Raw genomic sequence first — 26,243 nt, forward strand, 5'->3', positions numbered from 1 at the left:
CTCGTTTTTTCCTGGGAGGAGCGCGCTGATGTCTGTGGCCTCGGCGGCTCCAGGAGGCGAGACGGCGGACGCGTAGAGCCGGCCGGGCGCCGCGTCTGGCCTTTTGCTGAGGCCGCCGCCTCCGGCTGTCAATCCCGCCGGCCTGGCCCCGCCCCGCCCAACGGCGGAGCGTCGCGGGGCGTATGGCCGAGGTGGCTGCCGGGACGGACCCAAGATGGCCGGGCGCCTGTGTTCCGTTCCTGCCGTCGGCCCCGAGCCTGATTCATTGCCGCGCTGCTGAGCAGAGCCGCAAGCCAGCTCGAGGGCTCCGGGCGGTGTCCCCGCGGGGCCGCAGGCCGCCATGGCGACCCTGGAAAAGCTGATGAAGGCCTTCGAGTCCCTTAAGTCCTTCCAGCAGCAGCAGCAGCCGCCGCCGCCGCCGCCGCTTCAGCCGCCTCAGCCCCCTCAGCCGCCGCCGCAGGCGCAGCCGCCGCCTCAGCCGCCGCCGCCGCCGCCGCCGCTATGCCCGGCCGTGGTCGAGGAGCCGCTGCACCGACCGTGAGTACTGACCCGCCGCAGCTCGGCCCCAGCCCTCCCCGGCTTTCGCCAGCCTCCCGCGGAGGCACGGAGGCGGCCCCGGCCCTCTGCCCTCCCGGCTGCCCAGTTTGGGGAGGAACCGGGGTTGCGTTGTGAGCAGGACTCGGCCGAGCGGAGGCCGCGTCCAGCCCCCACTCTTCTGTTCTGAGGGGAGCAGGGCCGCGCGGGCGCTGGCCGCTCCCCGAGGAGCCGGGAATTGGGAGCCCGAGTGATGCAGGGACAGTGGTGACCTCATGCCCGGGGACGTCGGGCTGGAGGGCGGGGGAGCGCGCGCGTTCCAATGGGGAGCCTCTGGCGGGGCCCCCTTTAAACAGGCTGGGAGTCAGTCGGGCCTGTCTTCCCGTAGCCTCAGGGCTTTTCGTTTAGTTCGGGGGTCGCAGCAGAAGACTGAAGTGTTGGAAAGAGACCGGCTTGTCTCAGTTCAAGGCGGTCTGCAGGCCCCTTAAATGAGCGGTGGTCGCCCCGTAAGTGTGAACTTAGCCTAGATGGTTGTTATTAACACACAAGAAACAATAAAACGGCCTTCCATAGTGGGAAGAGTGGACTGAAGTTTATTACTTGTCTGCAGTTGGAAATAAATCACATCTTGCTGAGGGAGAGGTTAATCGTCGGGGCGAGTGATGTCCATTTCACGGGCATCGCAGTCACGCTGGCCAGAACCTGGATGGGTGTCTGCGGACAGTCTCCTCTGGCAGACACATTTCACATGATAGCAAAGTAATGCTCAAAATCCTTCAAGCTGGGCTTCAGCAGTACATAACTGAGAACTTCCAGGTGTACAAGATGGATTTAGAAAAGGCAGAGGAAGCAGAGATCAAATTGTCAACATTCATTGGATCATAGAAAAAGCAAGGGAATTCCAAAAACAAATCTGCTTCGTTGGCTACACTAAAGCCTTTGATTGTGTGGATCACAACAAACTGTGGAAAATCCTTGAAGAGATAGGAATACCAGACCACCTTACCTGCCTCCTGAGAAATCTGTGTGCAGGTCAAGAAGCAACAGTTAGAACTGGACATGTAACAACGGACTGGCTTAAAATTGGGAAGGGAGTACGTCAAGGCTGTATATTGTCACTCTGCTTCTTTAACTTATATGCAGAGTGCATCATGAGAAACGCTGGGCTGGAAGAAGCACAAGCTGAAATCAAGATTGCTGGGAGAAATATCAATAACTTCAGATATGCAGATGACACCACCCTTATGGCAGAAAGTGAAGAAGAACTAAAGAGCCTCTTGATGAAAGTGAAAGAGGAGAGTGAAAAAGTTGGCTTAAAGCTCAACATTGAGAAAACTAAGATCATGGCATCTACTCCTATCACTTCATGGGAAATAGATGGGGAAACAGTGTCAGACTATTTTTGGGGGCTCCAAAATCACTGCAGATGGTGATTGCAGCCGTGAAGTTAAAAGACGCTTACTCCTTGGAAGGAAGGTTATGACCAACCTAGATAGCATATTTAAAAGCAGAGGCATTACTTTGTCAACAAAGGTTCATCTAGTCAAGGCTGTGGTTTTTCCACTGGTCATGTACGGATGTGAGAGTTGTATGGTGAAGAAAGCTGAGTGCCGAAGAATTGATGCTTTTGAACTGTGGTGTTGGAGAAGACTCTTGAGAGTCCCTTGGACTGCAAGAAGATTCAACCAGTCCAACCTTAAAGAGGTCAGTCCTGGGTGTTCATTGGAAGGACTGATGTTGAAGCTGAAACTCCAATACTTTGGCCACCTCATGCGAAGAGTTGACTCATTGGAAAAGACCCTGATGCTGGGAAGGATTAGGGGCAGGAGGAGAAGGGGACGACAGAGGATGCGATGGCTGGATGGCATCACCCACTCGATGGACATGGGTTTGGGTAGACTCTGGGAGTTGGTGATGGACGGGGAGGCCTTGCGTGCTGAGATTCATGGGGTCGCAAAGAGTCGGACACGACTGAGCGACTGAGCTGAACTGAACTGATTCTTCAGTGTGATAAAAGCGGAGATTTTGTCATAATTATTTAGGTAGCAATCAGGTAGTTTGTTTTTATGCTCCTCACTCAAAATAGGTGCGTGCATGCGTACTCAGTCGTGTCCAACTCTTCGTGACCCCATGGACTGTGTAGCCTGCCAGGCTCCTCTGTCCATGGAGTTATCCAGGCAAGAATCCTGGAGTGGTTGCCATTTCCTTCTCCAGGGGATCTTCTCTCCCCAGAGATGAAACCACAGCTGTTGCTTCTCCTGCGTTAACAGGCGGATTCTTTACCACTAGCGCCACCTAGTCATTATTGTTTGAATTTTAATATAAGATCAGTCACCACTGAAGACCATCCATCTACCTGAAGAATTTTATGATTTTAGAGCTACCTATTGAGTGCAGAAAAGACTAAAATTTAATCAGGGCAGATGTTTTCCCCCTCAAATCGGTGTGGATTGCTGGGAAGTGACTTTGGATGAGTTAGAAGAGGGATCTGAAACATGCGCTTTCTTCGTAGCTGACCGTGATGGGACGTGTACTCACCCTTTCTGGCAGTAAAGCTGTGACAGTCAGGGTCACAGACGGGCCGTCACTGACGTCTTGGTCACACCTGAGGGCTGCAGCTGGGACTCCACAAGCTGCTTGAGCTCAGTCGCGTGGGACTGCTCTTCAGGGTCTCTCTTTTTTTAAGCTCTGCTGTTTCTACTTCTCTTTCCATCTCTTGGTTTTAGAAACTCAAGGTTAACATAATTATCATTTATCTTCCGAAACCTGTTGGTAAGATTGACTCAAGACTTTTGAGTCAGTTTTACTGTGTATTTAACCTACTCCTTTGGTCTTCCCTTGTGGCTCAGCCAGTAGACTCTGCCTGCAGTGCGGGAGACCTGGGTTTGATCCCTGGGTTGGGCAGATCCCCTGGAGAAGGGAAAGGGTACCCACTCCAGTATTCTGGCCTGGAGAATTCCATGGACTAAGTCCATGGGGTTGCAAAGAGTCAGACACGACTGAGTGACTTTCATTTTCTTTCACTTTCAACCTACTCTTGTACGGCAAGCACTTGCCCACTCCTTTGTTGTCTGTGAAACACCTGTCCAGTGTAGGTGCTGGGCTGAGTGCCCGTGAGAGGCACGCGCTTGTTCTCAGTGAGTCTGTCATCCCTGGAGAGGTAACCGTGGGAAGCGTTCCTTCCAGAGTGTGGTGCTGGCTCATGGCAGGGCCTGGGGCAGGAGCCCTGAGGGAATAGGGCAGGCTTCCCCGATGGCTCAGCAGTGAAGAATCTGCCTGCAATGCAAGAGAGGGAGATACAGGTTTGATCCCTGGGTCAGGAAGTTCCCCTGGAGACGGGATGGCTGTCCGCTCCAGTATTCTTGTCTGGAAAACCCCGTGGGCAAAGGAACCTGGTGAGCTACAGTCCATGGGGTGGTAAAGAGTCGGACACCACACACACACACACACACACACACACACACATCTTTCTCACACATCTTTCTCTCTATCCCCACAGGGAGCTCAGAGGAGGAGCTAGACCCAAGCAGACAACACAGGAGTGTACTTTTATTTTGATGGGTGAAATTGGTATTCGGTCTTTGATTTTTTGCTTGTCTCATAAATTTTGCTCAAATTCTAGCATGGGGCCGCGGGTGCAGCACATGTGAGTCTTAAGGAAATCAGGCAGCAGGTTCAGAAAGTGGTATCATTTTTTGTTACCTGTATTCTTGTGGCCTAGTCCACATACGAGGAGAGAGACACAGTTCTTTTTAAAGCTTATATTTGTATTTATATTTATATTTGTCACATATTTATATTTGTCACTTTTCTGTTGTGACCATCTTAGATAGTGAGGTGCACTCAATTTAGTGTTTGTCAGCTTTTTCTGATGGCCATCCCCCCAGGAGTTGTTTTAGACCCTAGGGTAAGAGGCTGCCCACAGAGGGGTCATTGCCAGTCGAGCTGGGAGACCGGGTGTGTGAATGCAGCTCATTTAAGGCCTTTGTGGGTTTTCACTTTGGAAGGGAGCCATACAGAAGAGAGTTCGTTTGCCTCCTAACTTATTGGGAGAGGTCAGTGTTCTTTAATTTTCTTGATGACTTAAGGTCTTCAACTAGGTGAGCTGCTGTAATCGAGACTTTAATGTGGTGGCTCAAAGAAGAGAGCATTTAAACTCTCATAGTACTTTCTTTTTCAAACTGAGGTCTGATGTACACATACATACACACACACACACACACATATCTATATAGTTGCTGTTGTTCACTCCCTCAGTCATGTCTGACTCATTGCAACCCCATGGACTGCAGCACCCCGGGCTTCCCTGTCCTTCACAATCTCCCAGAGTTTGTTTGCTCAAACTCATGTCCATTGAGTCAGTGGTGCAATCCAACCATCTCATCCTCTGTCACCCCCTTCTCCTCCTGCCTTCAATCTTTCTCAGCATCAGGGTCTTTTCTTAAGAGTCGACTCTTCACATCATGTGGCCAAAGTATTGGAGCTTCAGCATCAGTTCAGTTCAGTTGCTCAGTTGTATCCCACCCTTTGCAACCCCATGGACTGCAGCATGCCAGGCCTCCCTGTCCATCACCAACTCACAGTTTGCTCGGACTCATGTCCATTGAGTATGTGATGCCATCCAAACATCTCAGCCTCTGTTGTCCCCTTCTCCTCCTGCCGTCAGTCTTCCCCAGTCTTTCCTGAGTCTCTCCCTTCAGGAAGCTTCCATAAGCCTCTTATCCTTCTCCATCAGAGGGCAGACAGAATGAAAACCACAGTCACAGAAGACTAACCAGTCTGATCCCATGGACCAGAGCCGTGTCTAACTCAGTGAGCTATGCGTCATGCTGTGTAGGGCCACCCAGGACAGACGGGTCATGGTGGAGAGCTCTGACAAAACGTGGTCCTCTGGAGAAGGGAAGGGCAAACCACTTCAGTGTTCTTGCCTTGAGAACCCATGAACAGTATGAAAAGGCAGCTTTAGCGTCGGTCCTTCCAATGAATATTCAGAGTTGATTTCCTTTAGGATTGACTGGTTGGATCTCCTTGCGGTCCAAGGGACTCTCAAGAGTCTTTTCCAGCACCACAGTTGAGAAGCATCAGTTCTTTGGCGCTCATCCTTCTTCACAGTCCAACTCTCACATCCATACCTGCCTACTGGAAAAACCATAGCCTTGACTAGATGGACCTTTGTCAGGAAAGTAATGTCTCTGCTTTTTAATACGCTGTCTAGGTTTTTCATAGCTTTTCTTCCAAGGAGCAAGCGTCTTTTAATTTCATGGCTGCAGTCACCATCTGCAGTGATTTTGGAGCCCAAGAAGATAAAGTCTGTCACTGTTTCCACTGGTTCCCCATCTATTTGCCATGAAGTGATGGGACCGGATGCCGTGATCTTAGTTTTTTGAATGTTGAGTTTTAAGCCAGCTTTTCACTCTCCTCTTTAACCTTCATCACGAGGCTCTTTAGTTCCTCTTCACTTTCTGCCATTAGGTTGGTGTCACCTACATATCTGAGGTTATTTATATTTTTCCTGGCAATCTTGATTCCAGTTTGTGCTTCATCCAGCCTGGCATTTTGGATGATGTACTCTGCATAGACGTTAAATAACCAGGGTGACAATATATAGTCTTGACGTACTCCTTTCCCAGTTTGGAATCCAGTTCACTCATCGGTACCTTTTTTAGTGTACTCCTCCCCTGCCAGGACCCTGTAAATTTCAGACCACTTTACATTCCCTTAAAGGTAAAGACTGTGGCATAAATTGAATCATCCCTGTGTACCTTGAAGCAGATGCATTGAGATTCATCCTTGTGTGTGTCAGTCGTTTGCTTCTTTCACTGCCAAGCAGTATTCCGTTACTCCGTGGCAGCTGTTTATCCATCCACTGAGACATTTGGATTGTTTCCATCCCAGCACTTTTGAAGTGAGTGACTCAGGTGGGCGGGAGGTGAAAGGCCTCTGCCTCCTCCTGCCACTCAGGACCCAGGCTCCTTCCATCCTGTCACCCTGCAGCCTTTTTGTTGTCTTTGTCTGTACGTTCAGAAACTGGGTGTTAGAAGTGTCTGTTCCAGTTGGGGGAAGCTAAAAGGAGGGGGTGGTGCCCTGGGCAAGCCACAGGCAGAAGCTCCACTCGCTGCTGTGTTCCCGTTTCATCTGTGTGAACAGTCACTTGTGTGTGCCTGGCTGCAGGGAAGCCGGGCTGTGGGACTTGTCAGCAGGAAGCTCGTGTCTGAGAAGGGAAGCACGGTGTTTTGGTGGGTGCCTAGCAGCCCACAGCACAGCTCATCAGCGAGTCTCTTTTAGGAAGGAGACCAGTGGGGGACATGGTCACCTGTCCATGTGGTGAGAGACTTACTGGCTGCTGACTGGGAGCCCCTCTCTGCACACCATGGACTTGGCCTCTCATCCAGGCCTGTCTTTCCTTCTCCTGGGCCCTGACTTTCCGCTCGGGAGACTCTTCCTTGTCCATGTTCTTCCCTGGCCACGTCTGAACTGCCTTTTGAGGGTGTGTCTTTCTTGGTTTGCACAATTGGAAGAGTCTGTTCCTTCACGTGTAGTTTTTTGGAGCCTGCAGTTGCTGCTGCTGCTACTGCTGCTAAGTCGCTTCAGTCGTGTCTGACTCTGTGCGACCCCATAGACGGCAGCCCACCAGGCTCCGCCGTCCCTGGGATTCTCCAGGCAAGAATACTGGAGTGGGTTGCCATTTCCTTCTCTAGTGCGTGAACGTGAAGTCGCTCAGTCGTGTCTGACTCTTAGCGACCCCGTGGACTGGAGCCTACCAGGCTCCTCCGTCCATGGGATTTTCCAAGCAAGAGTACTGGAGTGGGGTGCCGTTGCCTTCTCCGGCCTGCAGTTGCATTAGGGATTAAACGGAGGTGTTGGTCAATTAGTATTTTAATCTCTTTGGTACTCTTTATAGAATTCCCTCAAAAACGTAGGAGTCTTCTGGTCTCACTGTTGCTAGTTAGTACCATGTCCTGGTAGCTGTCAGACACTCGGATCCTTTTTTGGATGTAATCATCAAGCCTGATTTCTTTTTCGCTTCCTCTTTGGATCATCCCTGTCTTCTGTATTTCTCCGGTGCCTGCTTAAGAGACCTCTGAAGTCATAGGTTTGGGTGAGAAGCAGGCACCTTTTATCTCATCTTCTTGGCCAGTCTGTCTCCTTTTTAAAATTTTGACTGAACAGTCTCACTAGGAGGCTTTTGAGAAAGGCTCTGGGCAGGGTACTTGTTTGTAGCCATTCAGAGATATAGGAGCACTTAGCCATTGTGTTAATACATTCTCTCATACTTCATCGTGTGAGGCCTGTGTGGGGCTGACTCGTCCGTCCGTGTGGTTTTGCGAGGGGGCTGCTGTGTAGAGTAGGTGTTATACTATTGCGCTGAATTGAAGCTCCCTCTGTCCACGTGATCCTGGGCCAGCCCTGTTGGCGCTGCAGTTTCTTCTCTCTGCAGCAGAGAAGGCAGGCGTGTTAGTGACGCCCCCTGAGTTTTCTGTGGAGCCCAGTCCTGGAGGGAACCCGGGGTTCGGCCCACCCCACCTCTCTGACCTCAGAGCACCCTGCCCCCGCACGGTTTTACTCCTTGGAGTCAAAGAAGCTGTGTTGAATGAATGAATGAATGCCACGTAGAAATAGATGGAGTGGACAACACTAACTTCCTTTACTCTTTTTTTCCCCCTTTTAGAAAGAAAGAACTCTCAGCCACCAAGACCGTGTGAATCATTGTCTGACAATACGTGAAAACATAGTGGCACGGTCTCTCAGGTAACTGCACTTTGAACTTTCTAGTGAAAATAGAACACTTCTGTGTTTTCATCCTTAATGGGCTAGAATGTTGTTCGTCGCCCCAGTTGTTTTGAAACCTTGACGGGACCCCTCCCCCTTCTGGCGGTGGATATGGAGGATTTCCAGACACCGTAATGAGTAATGCTTCCTTCTTGTAATCTTACACCGTGTCGTTGTAACCATTTGGATAACTGAACAGCATGTTTGTATTTTACTTATTGCGGTGTGGGAACAAGAGCCTGCCCGATTACTGGGATCTCGTGGTTGCTTTTCTTCTGCGCTCTGCCCTGTCCGCCCTGTGGGGGTGCTCCCTGCTCATCACAGCTTTGGGATGGTGGGATCATGGGCGTTAACCGGAGGCCCACCTCCCTGGCTCAGGCTTTCCTGTGGGGTGAGCAGGCAGCACCTTCTTGTATCGCTTTTTTGCTGATTCTCCTCCTTCTCCTCGCTTTTTACTGTCTGTCTCTCTTTCTGAGTACTGTTCCTTGTATCTGTGGGTGGTAGTTATTTTAAGCCTGTCTCTAAATGAGTGAGTAGGAAACAGATGTGCTTATGGTTTCTGAACTCCGTTACTCGGATGGGACGTGTGAAATACTTCTCTTGGAGTAAGTACTTTCTCTTGGAGTAAATCATTCATGTTCTTCTCCTGTTGGGAAGGGCTCTTTGTAATCTATTAGAAAAACCTCTAAGAATAATCACCTTGGTTTTCGTACTGACAGAAATTTGGTGATTCATTTATTTTTAGTGGCACATTGCCACTTGTATTTTATACTTGCCACTTGTATTTTATGCTTTCAAAGTGATTTCATGTAGGCTATTTCATTTTAGTTGAACTCAATGCCATTTTGAAAGACAGTGTATGATTACTGTTTTCATCTAATTTGTAGAAATATTGTGGGAAGAAATGAAGTGACAAGTGAGAATATGTGCTGAAAATAAGAATACAAAAATTCTAAGTTAGCATGCTCTTGTAGACAACAGTACTAAGTAAAAGTAGGGGAGAAGGTTTGAATTCTGTCTCCGCTCCGAATAAGCCATGCAGCTTCGGACGAGGCCAGCTTCTTGGAGTCCCTGTGGCCTCGTCTTTGATGTGTAAACTCAGTGTACAGAGCTCTTGTGGGAGGAGCGACACCCGTGGGACGCTGTTGAGAGCTGCGTGAAAGTGCTCATGAGCTCCTGAGAGGCAGAAATCCATCCTGTGGTGGCGCACGTTGTCCTGCAAGCCGCCATGACTCTTGTGTGAATGGACGTTAGATGCCTGGCAGACCCCCGGGGCCTGCTGCTTCCTTCGCACAGCTGTGCTCATCAGCCTTCCAGCATCCAGGTCTCAGGAAGGAACACCTCACATCGAAAGCTTATGGACCCAGAAAATAGACCTTTTCCATTCTGAGTGCTTCATGCCTTACGCTTACTTTGTTTCTTAATAATTCCCAGTGGAGTTGATGGACTGTTGGCTTAGATTCACACCTGTGTGTGGGGGCGTGTGTGTGTGTGAGTGAGTGTGTGTTCAATTGCTCAGTCATGTTTGACTCTTTGCAGCCCCATGGACTGCGGCCCACCGGGCTCCTCTTATCCATGTAATTTTTCAGGCAGGAATACTGGAGTAGATGCCATTTCCCTCCTCCAGTGGATCTTCCCCACCCAGGAATTGAACCTGCATCTCTTGTGTCTTCTGCATTCAGGCAGATTCTTGACCACTAGCGCCACCTGGGAAGTACGTTGAGATATGTTAAGACTGGTTTGTGGTTCACTTTGCCATCGTAAATCGGGGTAATCGCTGTTAATAGTTTCTCCATTCCTGTGTCTGTTCTGTTTTTATGGAGTAACGCTAATGGTCTTTGCGGTGCTTGTGCTACGTAGGATCAGATGAATGGGATATTTTTTGGAGGCAGAGAGGTTGTCTTTGGTCGCATCAGATCAAAGAACGTGTTTGTTTTAAGATGTTCTCCATACTTTTCAGAAATGTCGGGTTGTAGAGCTGCAGTGGATCTTTTATACACAGGTAATGATTTAGGAAGTCTTCGTGGCTGGCGTTTCCTGTGGTCTCTCCTCTAATGTACCTGATCTCTGGTACGTTCTTCAGCTTCTGTCAGGTACTGATGTTATCTCTCGGGGCTTATTTCAGGCAGCTTCTCGAGTCCTTGAGGTGTGTTGTGACTCAGCCTACTTCAGCTCTCAATTTGGTGGTCTGTCCTGCTTCCTACATACGCACGAACATCAGAATCACCCGGAAAATTTGTTAGAAATACAGAAACGAAGATAACCTCACTGCCCTCTTTCCCCAGCACTCGGATGTTTTCTGTCCAGTGGAGGGTGAGGATTCATTTTTAACTTGTTTCCTTTTGGGAGGACCTCGACACCCTCGTCTAAGCAAGTGGCCTTGATGAGGTGGTTGGGTAAAAATAAGTGTACAGGAATCTATAGATTTCCCATTCCCATATATTAGCTTAAATCTGTTAGAAAATATAATGCTTCAAGATCCAATTCATAGTAGCACCAACATATAATATTTGAAGAAATTGACAAGAGATATGCAGAAACTATGGAAGGACTGTATGGACTTCCCTGAAAGGGACAGATGACTACTGCTTTTTCAGCGTGGGAACAGTTCCTTATCATAAAGTTAAACTTTCTCTAAATTAATCCATAAATTTAAAATGAGCTTGATCAGAATTCTAGTAGAGATATTTTTGAACTTGTTCATCTGCAAGAATAAATACATCAGTTTTAACAAACAAAATCTGAAACCATCAGTAATTGGTGAGACCTGGTGTTCATGACATTAAAATAGCTCTTAGACATTAAAGAAGGTACAGAATAGGAAGTGGGAAAGTGTATGTGCGTATGTGCAGATACGAATTTCCGATAAAGGTAACATCTTGTATTAGTGTGGAAATGATGGATTATTGAACCAGTTGAGTATTTAGGGGAATATTCTTCATATTGCAGGCAAACGTAAATGCCAAATTAATTACCTAAATGTAAGAGAGTGAAATCATTACTACAAAAAGGACATTTAATCTTAGTCTGTGGAATGCTTACAATATAAAGGAAAAAAGTGTTTTATCTAGAATATAGTTCAGTATGTCAAAATCTACTTTAAACTGAAACTTAAATGCAACTTGGGGAAAGTATTGCTGGTATATGTATCAAAGGTTTACTAGCTTCTTTAGAGAGAAATTGTAAACCATTAAGAAAAAGGCTGTCTTTCTAATAGGAAAACAGGCAAAACTATGAATGGGCAGTTTGGAAAAGAAGAAATGTAACTGAGCCAGTAGACGTAATAGCTAACACTTATTTCATGCTTCCTGTGGAGAAATGTTCAGATTTACTAGTAATCACTGGAATGAGACGAAAACAAAAATCAGAACGTTTCTTTTTTACCTGTCAACTTTACAGACATTAAACAATCCTCAGGATTTTGTCAGAGATGATGCAACTTTTTTAAAAGGCAACTTGGGGAATTTCACGGTCCAGGGGCTAAGACTTTGTGCTGCCGATGCAGGGGGCCCAGGTTCGATTCCTGGTCAGGGAACTAGATCCCGTGTGCGGCAACTAAGACCCGGCGCAGCCAAATAAATAAATATTTAAAAAAATGAAAGGCAGTTTGGCCTGTTTGATTTGGCCATGTCGCTTCAGGAGTTTATCCTTAGGAAAGTGTCCGATGATCCTGGTGCAATGCTAGTCATCCCGTTAAAGAATGAAAAATAATCTTGATGACTTACCTACAGGGGAATTGAACTTGATACATTTATGGAAAGGAATATTAGTTAACTTTATTAAAGATGATTTCTACATCTGTGACTAGGTGATATAATAATAATATGATAAAGATTAAATTAGAAAATTATGAAGGATTTTTGCTTCTGACTCAGATGGTTAGATAGCATCACCGACTCAACGGACATGAGTTTGAGCAAACTCTGGGAGACAGTGGAGGACAGGGGAGCCTGGCGTGCTGCAGTCCATGGGGTCACAGAGTCAGACATGACTGAGCGACTGAACAACAAGATGAGTGACAAGGACAGGGTTTGCCTTCCTGCCCAAAGCAGTTGATAATGGATACAATGCATTCACTGTGGTTTTCAAGGCCTCAGGTATTAGGCATCTCTGGAAAAATGGAAAGCTAATGCTATGAGCCTCAGGATTTCCCCAGATGACTGCCTGGAGGGGGTTTCCCAGTGAGGACGGGAGGAGGGGAAACCCGGGAGAGCCCATGGTTGCTGAGACAGAGTTGATGGCCTCAGGAGGCAGGGTGGCTGGGTCCATGGGGGGAAGATCAGAGAGGGACAAGCTGCACAGAGAGACCTGGAGACCCGCGAGGGCTCTCAGGTCTCAGCTGAGTCTTGCTGCAGACAGTGGCCTGGAGCTGCGGGTAGAGTCACCTGAAGGGGCTGGAGGGAGCAGGTGCTGAAACTCCCAAGTGCGGGAAGAGCTCCTGCTCTCACCAGCCAGAGGGGGAACCTCATCCTTCTGGCGCCTTGGGTCAGCTGCTCAGAAGGGTTTGCCTTCACAGCAGGGGTGACTCACTTCAGCCCTAGATGAGATGCTGTTCTGATCCTGCCTGCAGGTGGAGCCCAGGGCGGCCCTAGTCCTTCAGAATAACACAGTTGCATTCCAGGGCAAGCTTCAAGAACGTCGGAATTCAGAAGTGTATAGCGCCCAACAAGATAGAAGGTATAAGGTCTGGCATCTGATCAGAAATGGTCAGGGATGCCAAGAAGCAGGAAAACATGAGCAACGGTGAGAAAAATAACTGAAGCTGACCCAAACAATATTTAACCCAGAAGAAGGCAGGGAAGAGGGCCAATAAAGAACATATGGACCAAATAGGGAAGTCGCAGTACAGTGGCAGATTCAAACCTAGTTTTAGGGACTTTTCTGGTGGTCTGGTGATTAAGAATCCGCTTTCTAATGCAGGGGACATGGGTTCAATCCCTGGTCAAGAAGCTGGGATCCCACATGTTGCAGGACAGCTGAGCCTGAGTGCCACAGTGAAGAGCCTGGGCGTTGCAGCTGAGACCCGTTGAGGCCAAAAAATAAAAAATAAACGTAGGTATATCAATAATGACATGAAATACAAAAGATTTTTCAGATCAAATGAGAAGCAAGACCCAGTCTCTGCTGCCTAGAAGAAATACATTTTAAATATAAAGATTCATATAGGTTAACAGGAAGACAATGGAAAGAGGTTCACCATGTTGGCCCTGAACAGATGGAAGCTGGTATTACCATCAAGTGGAAGTGAAAGTCACTCAGTTGTGTCTGACTCTTTGTGGCCCCATGGACTATACAGTCCATGGGATTCTCCAGGCCAGAATATTGGAGTGGGTAGCCTTTCCCTTCTCCAGGGGATCTTCCCAACGCAGGGATCAAACCTAGGTCTCCCACATTGCAGGTGGATTCTTTACCAGCTGAGCCACCAGGGGAGCCCTGTTATCATCGAAGTGGGTCTCTAATCCAAGGCCATGACCTGGAATAGGATCATCATTTCATAACAACAGTAAAGGCATCAGTTCATCAAGTGGGCGTGACAGCCCTAAATGTGTATGTACTAAAGTCCGGAGCTTCAGAAACACACGAAGCAAAACCTGATGGAATTGCAAGGAGAAATAGACAAACCCACAGTTACAGGCAGATGTCAGTGGCCTCTCAGAAATTCTTAAAATCTGGATCTAGAAAACTGAAAACACTGTCCCACTGTGTCCTGATCAACATTTGCAGAAGCTCCACGCAGGAGAGCAGAAGACCCCTTCCTTTTGAGTGCCCACAGGACACGTGCCAAGGAAGACTGGCGGGGCCGTAAGCGGGTCTGTGGACGTAAATCACTTAACGTCACACAAAGCATGCTCTCCGACCTCAGTGTAGGTGTCTGGGACTCAACTGCTGAAAGGCAGTCTTGAAAAGCCCCCACTATGTGGAAAGCAAATAGCACATTTCCACATGACCCATGGGTCAAAGAGGAAGTCAAAAGGGAAATTTGAAAATATTTTGAATTGAGTGAAAATAAAAAGGAAGGATTAAGAAACTTGTAATATGCTGCTATAGCATTTTAAAGGGGCATTTATAGCATTAAACGTCTATTTTATAAAAGAAGAAAGGTCTCAGACCTTCAGTAACCTCAGTATACCTTAGAAAACTAAAAAGCAAATGAGACCCAAATTTAGCAGAAGGATGGCCATACTAAAAATAACAAAAGTCAGTAAAATTCAAAACAGAAGTGTATAGAAAAGTCAATAAAACGAAAAGTGTGTTCTTTGAGAATGTCAGTAAGAGGAATAAGACTGATCAGGAAAAAGTGAAGTCACAAATTTCTAATGTCTGGAAAAGGGAAATGGTGTCAGTGTAGGTTGTACAGGTATTAAAAGGATAACAAGGAAATATGAACTTGATGCCAGTAAATTCAACCACTTAGATGATTGGTACGTTTCTTTTTCGAAAAGCACTGTTTATTCTGTTTCGCGGTGCTGGGTCTTCGTTGCTGCTCACGGTTTTTCTGTAGTTGCGGCCAGCGGGGGCTGCTCTCCGTTGCGATCGGTAGGCCTCTCATTGCAGTGGCTTCTCTTGCTGTGGAGCACAGGCTGTAGGCCCACGGGCTTCAGTGGTTTCGGCTGTCAGGCTCTAGAGCACAGGCTCAACATCTCTGGGGTACGGGTTTAGTTGCTCCGTGGCATGTGAGGTCTTTGTGGACCAGGGATCAAACCCATGTCCCCTGCACTGGCAGACGGATTCCTGTCCGCTGTAGCATCAGGCAAGTGCGATGGACAAGTTTCTTGAAAGACCAACTTGTAAAGCTCTCTCAAGCAGAAATAGATAGCCTGACTAGCCCTGTGTCTCGTTGTTGTTGTGTTTTGGGGGCGTGCTGTGCAGCTCGCAGAATGTGTTCCCCCGCCAGGGGTCGAACCTGGGGCCACAGCAGCAAGAGCTCAAGAGTGCTAACCACTAGGCACCAGGGACTCCCTAAGTCCTCTATCTATTTTATTAACTTAAAATTTAAAAACAGTATTTGATTTAGTTATTGGAGAGCTTCTTAAAAGCATGGTTAGAAGTAGTATGTAAACCTACTTTTTTTCTTTTTTAAAAATTGAGAGAGAATGGGCCCACAACACTGGTGGTTTGATTCCCTTGTATAATGCACTGCGGCAGCCTAGTGTTAGCCAGCACCTCTGTCGTATCATTGTCATTCCTTTTTGTGTGTTGAGAGCACTAAAGAGCTAGTCTCTTAGCAACTTTGAAGTTTAAAATGCAGTATTGCTGACTGCAATCACTAGGCTGTGCTTCCGAGTTCCAGGTTATCTGCTAATTACAAGTCAGCCTGCTTTTTCAGCTGTGAATTGTATGGAATCTCTATACACGTATTTCTGTCTCCCCCCCCCCCCCCCTTTTAAAGGTTTATCTAATTACTTGTTTTGGGCTGTGCTGGGTCTTCGCTCCTTCTCGGGCTTCCTCTAGTTGCAGCAGGCGGGGGGTGCTCTGATGGCGGTGTGCGGGCTCAGTATTGTGCCCGGGCTTAGCTGTCCCCACAGCACGTGGGAGCCTGCCAGTCTTCGCAGACCAGGGAGCGAGCCTGTGTCCCACCACTGGACCACCACGGAAGCCCCCAAATAAAATAGTTCTGATGAAAATTTTGTGTCTGAATTCAGATGTGCTGTAAAACAGGTTGTTCCATAGCACAGTAATTTCTTCATGTTGATTACATGTTGAAGTAATATTTTGGATACATTGGGTTAAATGAAATATATTATTAAGATGAATTTTACCTGTAACGTAAATGTAACGTCCTTTTTCTCTTCCAGAATCCCACACAGGATACCAGAAACCTAACTGCGTTTCATCGTCGCGTGTTCTCTTGGCTGTGACAGTCTTTCTTCTCTTTTCATTTAGAAATTCTCCAGAATTTCAGAAACTTCTGGGCATCGCTATGGAACTTTTTCTGCTGTGCAGTGATGACGCGGAGTCAGATGTCAGGATGGTGGCTGACGAATGCCTCAACAAAGTCATTAAAGTAAGAACCCTCTGGACGGTGTTCTCTGAGATGCGATCACTGTAGCTAAGGGAAGAAGCCGTGACTTGGTGTTCTTTTGTTTTGAGTAGCAAAGTCCTTTAGGTCGTCTGCATTTTTTAATCAAATAGTGTGTGGTTTGGAGGGACTCTAGTGTCTGCCAGGGTACTGGCTGTACCTGCCCAGTCAGAGGGAACGGGTTTCCCCTCATGCCTGCGCGGGGCGTAGGTCAGGGATGGGTGCTGGCAGTGGCCTCTGGGGGCTCTTGGACCGAGTGTCACTCTGTTGAGAAACCAAGACGCCCCGAGAAGGCAAGGGGACGGGCGGTGGAATCCGCCGTTGATGTCTTCGTCTCCCGAGTCCTGGGTCAGGCAGGACCATTCACAGGTACGGACGTGCCTTCTCTGGTAACTTGGCTGGAGTTCTGGCTGGAGTTGGTGTGACGTGACTGGGGAGATAGGAGTTCCCAGAAAAGGTTGGTGAAGCCAGAGCCACCTGGGTGGGAGGTGAGGTGAGGAGCGCGGGGGACACAGGTCGTCTTTGCTCAGGCTTTCCCAGTGCAGAGTTTGTACCCAGATCAGTGTAGCTTTAATTCACTTTTCCCTTTTCCTGTTTTCTGCTGCCATTGAAGATGAAGTTCTTTCATAATTGTTACTATCTTGGAAAACTGCCTTTGTTTTTCTCATTCTGCCCTTCTCCTTGTTTGTATCCCCAGCCATCCTGGGGTTTCAGCTGACAGTGTGCTCCTGCCTTCAGATAATGTACAGTCTCAGACGGGGAGCATGTTTGTTCAGAAATGCCTGAACGCATGGTGTAAGTTCTGAGTTCTGGGAGATGTTGGCAGCTCATCATTGCAGTCTGGAGGTGGAGGTGATTTCTGTGTGGGGAGGCAGAGCAGGCTCCCCGGAGGTGGTGGCAGTTAGGTGAATGAGAAGATTTAGGACCTTCTCTTTTTTTGGCTCACTGTGTGGCATGTGGGATCTGGGTTTCCCCCACCAGGGATTGAACCCGGGCCCCACTGCAGTGGAAGCAAGGAGTGCTCTAGGGACGTCCCTTAGGACCTTCTTAACGCTTGCAGACTCACAGAGGAGGGGGACTCTACCAGAGAGCGGGAGATGTTGAGGATCAGTTCAAGGGGTTTGCACTTTATTTGGTAGAGAATGAAGAAAGGGAAGAGCTCTCGAGGATTTGTAACCTGGTAGTTGAAGTAGCCTGGTGGTGCCTTGTAGCCTGCCTTGGACAGAAGAGAGACTTTGTGCCCAGAATCCATGAGGGAGGCTAAGTGTCCAGGGAAGAGAGGCGGGGCCCTGAGCCAGGAGGAGGTGCTGGGGTGCCAGTGAGGAGCAGAGGTTGGGCTGTCACGTACTGGACCTGGCGGCTGTGTGTCCACCCCGGGGTGGAGGTGGAGGCGGGAGCAGGGAGGGCTCAGGTGGCGCATTAGCATCGCCTGTGGCTGTGAGCGCCCATTCAGTGCTATTTCTCGGCTTTGAAGTTTACTTTTCTCCTGTAATGAAATACATTTGACATTAGTTTATAAAACATTTATAAAGTGAAACAAAACTTGGATGTGCCTTCTAGTTTTACTGGCCAAGCCGTGTTTTACTTATATACTTGTCCGTTTTGATGTGCTTGTTTGAGGGACTATAGTCCAAACTGAAATAGTAGAATTAGAATTTTAAAATATCCTAGGCATGATTCAGAACCTCCCAGAACGTGACCCTGTTTTGATTTTCAAGCTCGCTGAGCCTCTGTGGGTTTGCTAAGACCAGCTTGCTTTATAGCTGTCACATGCTTATATCACAGGAAAGTAAGAGGTCTTTTCTGTGGAGGCTTGGCTATATCTTCCCTCTCTTCTTGGGGACAAGCCATTGGCAGTACCGTTCGGAGGAGAGGGTTCTCGTGGCTGAGAGCGGGGCCCAGAGATCTTTTTGTCTTGGGAAGCCATCTCCAGCGTGGACTTTGTGTCCTTGCTGGTGGTTGCCATCAGCCATTATTCCTGGGTTGAAGTTGCCCGTGTGGCCATTTCGGTTTGACTTGTAATCGAGCAACAGGGTCAGGCCTCTGAGGAGCCTGTGGTTCCAGCAGGTTCGTGTGTCGCTGGGGCCCTGAGGTGGGGAGCACGTGTGCCTCACGGGCAGACCAGACCTTTGGGAAGGGTGCGGCTTCTGCGTGGAGAGGCGTGTTCCCACGCCGGAATCAGGGCTCTGACCTTGGGTGTCCACCTCCTGTCCCACTTGCTCTGCAGACTCCAGGGAATTGCTGATGTTGGATCATCATTAAAAACGATGGTTAAAGAATGTGCTTTAATGACTAAAAATGATTAAAGTATGTACTTTAATTGAACATAAGAGCTTTAGAGTGAATTTGAACTATCTACCATTTAATTTTGATATTATGTAGTGTTTGATTGTAATGAATATTCTTTTCCTTCCTTTTTTAAATATTATGGTGAATGACCTGTATCTAGTTGGTAACTTCCTGCATACATATACTTCTTTCTTAATGAACAGGTTTTCAATTTAGTTGCCATTATATTCTCCTTTGCATCAACATTGAAGTTTTAGTTGCCCTTTAGATTTCTTTAGAACTGCTTCGTGGTTGTTGTTCAGTCGCTCAGTCGTGTCCAACTCTTTGCGGCCCCGTGGACTGCAGCACGCCAGGCTTCCCTGTCCTTCACCATCACTCTTAGAACTGCTAGTAAGTAGAATGTATCTTCTCTGAACAAATCTCTTGTGTTTTGTTGTAGGCTTTGATGGATTCCAATCTTCCGAGGTTGCAGCTAGAACTCTATAAGGAAATTAAAAAGGTGGGTTTTTGTTTTTCATTGTTGAAACAAGTCTATTGATCCACTGTATTGAGTAATGTATGAAATTTTCTTGTATTTGATAAGTAAAAATGTTAGAAGGAAACAAATGCTGTTGGATAAAGTAGACTCTATTGTTTTACTTCTTCTCAGAAAGTTGTTCTTCGTTATTCATTAGATGAGATGGGAATTAAAATGGGAGTTTTTTAAAAAATTCTTTATAATTTCGTCCCATTAAACCTTAAAATTTCAAAAGTAGTTGCACACTTAAATGGCCTTTTCTCTAAAATTAGAAATTAGCAGTGAAAACAGCTCTTTTGTTTATCTGAAGTCCTGTTGATGACCGGTGTCTGTGACTCCTCCGGGTAACACACCGCTCCTTCACTCCCTCAGAACGGCGCTCCTCGTAGCCTGCGCGCTGCCCTGTGGAGGTTTGCCGAGCTGGCTCACCTGGTTCGGCCTCAGAAATGCAGGTGAAGTGGGTGCTGTGGGTCGTCACTGTTGCTGTTATTTTGGTCGGGAGGCCAGCTCCTGTGGACTCTTTCTGTCTCAGCTCAAAAGTCGTTTCTCTGAAGGTCTCCCCTCCCCCCATCTGAAGCCACCCACCTCCTCCCGTCCCACTGCAGTCCGTGCCGTCCTCTTCCTCTCCCTCACAGCAGCCGTGGCTCAGAAACGCTCTCACATACCTGTTCGCTTTCTGCCCCCGCTCCCCCCTCCCCAAGGCACGTGCGTCCCAGGACAGGGGGCGTCCCTGTCGGCCTGCTGTAGCCCAGCACCGTGGACGGTGTCTGCCCGGGGGCTCGCCAAGGAGATGCTTGTCAGGTGGTCAAAGACTGCGTGCCACCTCACTGTTGCTCATCGTAGGGATTATAGAAAACGCTGTCTGTCTGTTACATGGGTTAAAAGTACCAAGTTTGAGGAAAGTTTTGACTGATTGAAACAGTTGTATCTTTTTACTTTATTTTAATTGGAGGATAATTTCCTTATGGTGTGGTGGTGGTTTTTGCCATGAATCACCCATGAGTGCACATGTGTCCCCCATCCTGAAGCCCCCTCCTGCCTCCCTCCCCACCCCATCCCTTGGGTTGTCCCAGAGCACCGGCTTTGAGTGCCCCGCTTCATGCATCGAACTTGCACTGGTCATCTCTTTTACATATGGTGATAGACATGTTTCCGTGCTGTTCTCTCAAATCATCCTGTCACCAGGATTTTCCAGGCAAGAGTACTGGAGTGGGTTGCCGTTGCCTCCTCCATTTTTTCCTCAATTAACCATCCTTAATTATTGAATGCAGACCCTTGTGTACAGGAACGTGAAACATGAGTGGATCGGCAACAAGTGGCTGCCCAGTCTGGGCCTCCCGCAGAACCGTAGCTATTTCATGGAGTGCCTTGTGCACGCGCAGATGCTGGACCACTTGACCAAGAAAGCCCTTCGTGGGCAACTGAAAATGGTTGATAGTTTTCACAGGTCAGTCAGTGCAAGAAGTTCTCACTAGCCTGCTGAGAGATGTTTGCCTGCGGCCAGGTCTAAATTTTTTCTTTTTCTCTTGGAAACAGAAACAATTTGCAGTGTGGAATTGTGTGCCTGCGAAGGTTGAACTATGACCGAAAAGGACTGGAAAGGAAAAGAGAAGAAAGCCAGAATGACCTGAAAGGCTAGTACAGTCCTATTTCTTGCTTCCCAGTGTATAAGCAGCATCAGTGATTTCCTGTTTGAAAGAAAAATTCGGGAAATGCTTTCCTTGGGGAAAACACACCTCGCATCATGACAGAGGAGGGAGGGATGGAAAGGACTGTTTTTGAGGTCGTCCTCTGTGGCCAGAGAACTTGTGCTCTGTCCTGGGGCTCACATCGGTGAGCTCAGTTGTGTCCGACTCTTTGTGACCCCATGAACTATAGCCTACCAGGATCCTCCATCCATGGGATTTTTTAGGCAAGAGTACTGGAGTGGGTTGCCATTTCCTTCTCCAGGGGATCTTCCCGACCCAGGGATCGAACCCGGGTCTCCCGCCTGGTAGGCAGATGCTTTACCGCCTGAGCCACCAGGGAAGTTCCAAACACCCATGAAAAACACTAGTTCTTTCATTGAAACAACAACAAACAGCAAAACCTTATCTTTGGTCTCTAGGAGAAGAAGAAAAAAACTACTGCACCTCCACCAAGGACACTGAGTGTCAATGCAAACCTGGCACTTTTCGTGGAGAAGATGCACCTGAATTCTGTCACAAATGCAACACCGGGTGAGACACAGGAGCCTAGGGGGCTTCCAACCCACAGGAGACCCCAGTTTCCTTGTACCCATGTCTCTCTCCTGCTTCCGTGAAGCCCCTCCCACCTCTCAGAGCTCCCCTGTGCCTGTGGGGTCTCCTGAGCCTGCAGCAGCGCTCCCCACCACCCCCGTTTGTCCTGCACGGCTTTCCCAGTGGCCCCTTCCCACGTCTCCTCAGGAGGGGCCTAGGAAGACCGAAGTGCTGACAGCAGACAGAAGTCATCATGAGGCCACGTGTGTGCTCCTTCAAGGTTCCTATAAAACCGGAGCCAACTCGCCAGGCCTCACACCCAGCCCTTGCTCCGTAGTAGCACCTGAATCTTTCCTATGGGGGAGCTCGCGGGCCAATAGTAATTCACTATCCTCTGATGCTCCAGTGTTGGCTGAGATTGGTAGGAAGAGTCAACAGGTGGATGAAAGGGCCTCGTATTTAAGTTTGACTGGAAGATGAGTCAGACTTGTGCCCATACCCTTCTGACCCTTGACCTGGATGAGGCCCCCCTCACAGAGCTCTTGAAGAACAGCTCTGAACACTCAGCAGGAGCCCGGGGGCCACAATACACAATCCTGGATCCTTCTCCCGCTCAGTGAGGGGGAGTGAGGGGACCCTGCCCTGCAGACAGCAGGAGCCTGTCCCCCCTCCAGTCTTGTCAGGGGACCCAGGACAGGAGGCTACCCCCTCTTTCTTCTCATCCAGCTAGCTGTCCCTGATGAGTCCCCCTGTATCTGTACCCAGGTGCCTGGATGGGAAGGTCGTGGTCATGGACTGTACGCCCTGGAGCAACATCAAGTGTGTGGACCAAGAATCAAGTACCCTGGCCCATGGGGAGGTCCTGGTTCCTGGAGAGCGAGCAACCATGAGCCAGAGACTACCCATCACTCCCTCTCCCTCCTCATACACTTCACTGGTGATGAAAATGGTAACTGGACTTGGAGTCATCACTGTCCTAATCCTAATCGGATGTGCTGTATGCTGGTACTTTAAAGGTGAGGTTCTAGAAGGGAAGGAGGAGGTGCTGGCTCCCTCCTCCATCTCCCCAGTCCTCCTATTCCTCCTGGCTTGTCTCTGATCTTGTTCCCCAGGAAACCCCTCCTCCTCCCACCTCACCAGGTCCTACCAAACCGTGATCACATCGGTCCCCCCAACTCAGCTGACGGTCCCCTCTTCCCCCTGGCCGAGTCTGGTGGGAGGAGGCAGGAGAAGAAGGTGGTTCAGGAGCGCTACACAGAGATTTTCCACGAGTTTCATTTTACTTCCTTTTCTCCCTTCTCTTCTCCTCCCTGAGGGTTCTCCAGACTCGGAATTTCCCGCTTGCCGTCACAGGCCCGGGGCTCAGTTCAATGTCTGAGCCCCCAGCCGGCACCCTGTCCCTGGGGAGGGAGGTGTGGCAAGAGGGCTGTCCCCACCACTCAGCGGATGTCTCTTCTCTTCTAGGTCGCTTGAGTGAGTGTTGCCACAATGTGAGTCGGTTTCTCCAGCATCTGGCGGCATCAGACCCTCAGTCACTGCTTTCCCCCCACAACAAAGCCCAGGGTGGACACGGTCCCTGGTTTGTCCTCTACTGTTGTCCGTGACTCTCTCAACTGGCCTGGGGTCTCTAGGCTGAACGTAGGAGGGAGACGGGCCTGTTGAGAGCTGTCCTAAGGCCGGTTGGCAGCGCTGGCCCTGTCCTTACTGTTTGAGACACCCTCACTCTGTAACCCTGGACCCGGAGGCATGGGGGGTGTCAGGCAGGGGTGCTCAGATCCCCTTAGCATCACACCAGAGTCTGGGTGCCATTAGCAGAGCCCAGATGTGATGAGTCTATGCCCCCTTGGGGGGCAAAGCACAGGAGTAGGTGGGAAGGCAGAACCCACTGTGTCCCCCCAGATACTGTAGGGGTTTGTGACTCCTGGGTCAGCGCCTTGCTTTCTCAAGGCCCTTTTCTGGTGCTTATGTGTCCCTCAAGAGGGTCTGGGACTCTGGACCATGCCCACAACAATACGCTGACCAATGGAGATTCACTTTCCCTTCTGGTCCCTTGGCAGGAAAAGCTGACAGAAGACAACGCCCAGTCCCAAGATGAAGCAAGCAGTCTGTCTGCTGGTGAGTGTGGTGCTCTGGGCCTTCTGCTTGCTCGGGACTGTGGTAGAGACAGGGAGAGGCAATGCTGGTCAGGTCTCCTCGCCTCTGGGGAGGTGGTGATGGAGGGAGACCAGGGCATGGAGGGAAGGGAGCCCCACTCTCTTCTCTGGAGAGAGACCAGGGCATGGAGGGGAAGGGAGCCCAAGCCCTGTTCTGGTCCACTGGCAGCTCTGATGCTGTTGATCCTCTGTCTTGTTCTCACCACATCCCTGGTCTAGAACAGGGCAGCCGAAGGGTGATCACTCCTCCCATGACTGACCCAGTGATGGAGTCAGAGCTACATAATATTTTTCTGTGTGATTGTTACACCCTTTTAAGCCATTCCTCATCATAGTAGGAATTTCACATTTATTTCAAAAGTATTATTAAGTTGAATCTACTTGGAGTAAAATTTCTTTGCCAACATATAGAAGTATGTTCACTGTGTATATGTGTGTGTGTAGGGCATGGCAACCCACTCCAGTATTCTTGCCTGGAGAATCCCCATGGACAGAGGAACCCAGCAGGCTACAGTCCACGGGGTCACAAAGAGTCAGATATGACTGCGTGACTAAAAACATATATATGATATATATGTATACATATATACACACACACACACACATACAGAGACATCTACAGTTTGGGGTCCTATCACTTCAATAGTTTTGAGGTTTGTGAGTATTACCTTAATTTATAAATTAATCTAGGAGGAATTGAGATCTTTCAGGTGTTCTATATTTTTCTTATGAAAAGATTTAGCATTTTAAGTTAAGAGTTTTATAATCCCTCAACTCCATGTGTGTTTTTCTTTGGTCAATTTCTCATTTCTTGTTGAGGCTGTATCTTTGTATTACAGTGTTCTGTAACCTTATGAGTTTATCCAACTCATAATTCATTATAGAATTTATTGCCTGTTATAATTTTTAACATTCATCCATCCATACATTCACATTTAGGTATTAGTGTTGAACCATTCGAGTTTGATAAGAATACAACCATATATACAATAATGACTCTTTTGTCCACTCCCTTCAAAGATCCTGCATTGGTTTTGTTTTGCTTATGGCTGCATCTGCCAGAATTTCAGAACAATGTTTACTAGGCTCAGTTCTGTAATCTAGGATCCTCGATGAAGACCAAGGCTGCTCTCCATTGTGTTTTACAGAAACCAGCAGCCCCTGAAGGATCTCAGAGGAGAAGATGGCTGCTGGTTCCAACAGACGCCACTGAAAGTGAGTGTTTTTCTCCTGGGCAGTGGATCAGGAGTGGAGGGAGGAGCGACAGAATTAGTGTCCTAATTTCTGTCTCCATAGCTGTTAGGGCAACTCAGAGAGGGGACAGCTTGTCCCTGGACCATCAGGACTCGAATTCCCTCCCTGCCCCCTCCTCTTTTTTTCCCACCCTGCACCCCTCTGTCCTCTACCAGTGGCCCCTAACACCTCCCTGTCCTTCCCTCCTCCACCATCCTCTCTCCTCCCTGGTTGCTCAGGGCCAGGTTGACCCACCCTGAGACATCTGAGAGGTTGTGCTGCCCAGCAGGGCACCCACTGGCCCAGGGAGGCTGTGGAGCACCTGTCCATGCGTGCTCAGTGGCTTGAATCATGTCCAACTCTTTGCAACCCCATGGCCTGAGGAGCCTGCCAGGCTCCTCAGTCCATGGGAATCTCCAGGCAAGAATACTGGAGTGGGTTACCATGCCCTCCTCTGGGGATCATTCCAACCCAGGGATCGAACCCACATCTCTTACATCTCCTGCACTAGCAGAGCCCCAACTGCCCCAGGCTGACCTCACGCCGCTCCCACTGCTGTAGCCTGACCGGCTGGTGGTGGAGGAGAAGGCTGAGGAGGAAGGGGTTCGGTGACGTGTATTCTGTGACGTGGTCACATGCGGGTTTGCTTTTTCAGTTTGAAAATATGACTGCTTTTAGTCTTCCCTCCAGTTTCATGTGAAGGTTGAAAATGAAGCTTTTATTCTTAAATTTGAGCACAGTGATTTTACAGTCTTTTTGAAAGCAACAGTTGAGGTTTTCAAAAGACATCTCAGAAAACTCCAGTAGATAAAGCCAAAAAAACAGAATGTGTTCAGGGTGAACTGCGGGCGGCACCCCAAACTGTCCTGTGTCTCTCCCAGAGTCTGTAATTGCTGAGATGGGTGGATATAGGACCCCAAGCACCCTCGGGACTGAGGTCTTCAAGTGACAGCAGAGGTCCCGGCTGAGGCTGAGCCAGGAGCGGTGTGGCCTGTGCCCGGTGAGTGGGGAGCCGCGAGGGTGGGAGTGGAGCCGGGAGAGGGGGTGGGGGACTCGGGGTCGGAGGAAGGGGCAGCACCTGGCGGGGTCTGGGAGGCGCTGGCTATTGGGTTCGAGGCAGGGACACCCCTGAACCTCCACCGTGCAGCCCTCACAAGGCCGAGTTGTCTGACGGCCCAGGGTCGAAGTTAAGAGAGCGAGTTCGCAGCAGGTTGAGTGAACCCCTGTACCCACTGTGGGTTCATTTTAAGTGCCTGGAGCGAGGTTGGTCAAGCCCTTGCTGAGCTCGATTGAGAGAGTCAGTCAGAGAGGACCGAGCTCAGGGTGAGAGTGAGGGGCAGCTAGTGTGGTGAGTCCTCCTCACCTGGGTGGGTTCTGGGGACTCCCTTGAGTTTAGGGGTGCCCTTTCACTAGCCTCACTGGAGGCTTGTTTATGGGGTGGAGGGACAGAAGTCCACGTAGAAGACACGCTCATTCCTAGTGGTGGTGGTTTCTGAAGCAGTTGATCC

The 26,243-nt window shown here is 48.9% G+C and overlaps 3 protein-coding genes across 34 annotated transcripts in view; 2 read left to right on the forward strand and 1 right to left on the reverse strand.

Annotated features, from left to right (window-relative positions):
• The window catches only part of LOC145505369 (uncharacterized), a 138,375-nt gene extending 137,539 nt beyond the window's left edge, over positions 1 to 836 (reverse strand). For 21 of the 25 annotated variants that reach the window (XM_081487210.1, XM_081487357.1, XM_081487306.1 and 18 more), the window contains exon 1: positions 1 to 426. In XM_081487210.1, coding sequence (XP_081343336.1) covers positions 1 to 342 — 342 coding nt within the window. In that variant the 5' untranslated portion in view covers positions 343 to 426. The other 4 variants (XM_081487200.1, XM_081487190.1, XM_081487170.1 and 1 more) reach the window with 4 other exon arrangements.
• On the forward strand, positions 206 to 25,684 carry LOC145504907 (kazrin-A-like). 5 transcript variants are annotated; one of them, XM_081486326.1, is made up of 13 exons: positions 206 to 537; positions 8,204 to 8,283; positions 13,225 to 13,356; positions 16,189 to 16,309; positions 19,053 to 19,112; positions 19,503 to 19,582; positions 20,416 to 20,577; positions 20,667 to 20,764; positions 21,238 to 21,349; positions 22,115 to 22,365; positions 23,407 to 23,464; positions 24,651 to 24,717; positions 25,617 to 25,684. In XM_081486326.1, exons 4-11 carry the CDS (start codon positions 16,226 to 16,228, stop codon positions 23,442 to 23,444), a joined length of 885 nt encoding a protein of 294 aa, XP_081342452.1. In that variant the 5' UTR covers positions 206 to 537; positions 8,204 to 8,283; positions 13,225 to 13,356; positions 16,189 to 16,225; the 3' UTR covers positions 23,445 to 23,464; positions 24,651 to 24,717; positions 25,617 to 25,684. The 5 variants fall into 5 exon arrangements, with proteins under 5 accessions (XP_081342452.1, XP_081342420.1, XP_081342431.1 ...); XM_081486294.1 differs by lacking the exon at positions 13,225 to 13,356 and adding an exon at positions 22,814 to 22,839; XM_081486305.1 differs by lacking the exon at positions 13,225 to 13,356 and having other exon boundaries at positions 22,115 to 22,391.
• Positions 25,617 to 26,243, forward strand: part of LOC145504800 (liprin-alpha-1-like) — a 25,576-nt gene continuing 24,949 nt past the window's right edge. For all 4 annotated transcript variants that reach the window (XR_014052540.1, XM_081486146.1, XM_081486153.1 and 1 more), the window contains exon 1: positions 25,617 to 25,735. The gene's annotated coding sequence lies outside the window, so the exon portion shown is untranslated. The remainder of the gene's footprint in view (positions 25,736 to 26,243) is intronic.

This window comes from Giraffa tippelskirchi, chromosome 1 (genome assembly GCF_054371585.1).
Source record: "Giraffa tippelskirchi isolate mGirTip1 chromosome 1, T2T-mGirTip1v1.2.pri, whole genome shotgun sequence".
In the NCBI taxonomy this organism is placed as follows: domain Eukaryota; kingdom Metazoa; phylum Chordata; class Mammalia; order Artiodactyla; family Giraffidae; genus Giraffa; species Giraffa tippelskirchi.

Excerpts from the sequence above, each read along its gene's own strand:
- LOC145504907 (XM_081486284.1), top strand. The coding sequence starts at position 502 with ATGCCCGGCCGTGGTCGAGGAGCCGCTGCACCGACC. Across the intron at positions 16,310-19,052 it reads GCCTCAACAAAGTCATTAAA|GCTTTGATGGATTCCAATCT; the intron begins GTAAGAACCCTC and ends GTTTTGTTGTAG. Across the intron at positions 19,583-20,415 it reads GTTCGGCCTCAGAAATGCAG|GAACGTGAAACATGAGTGGA; the intron begins GTGAAGTGGGTG and ends CCTTGTGTACAG.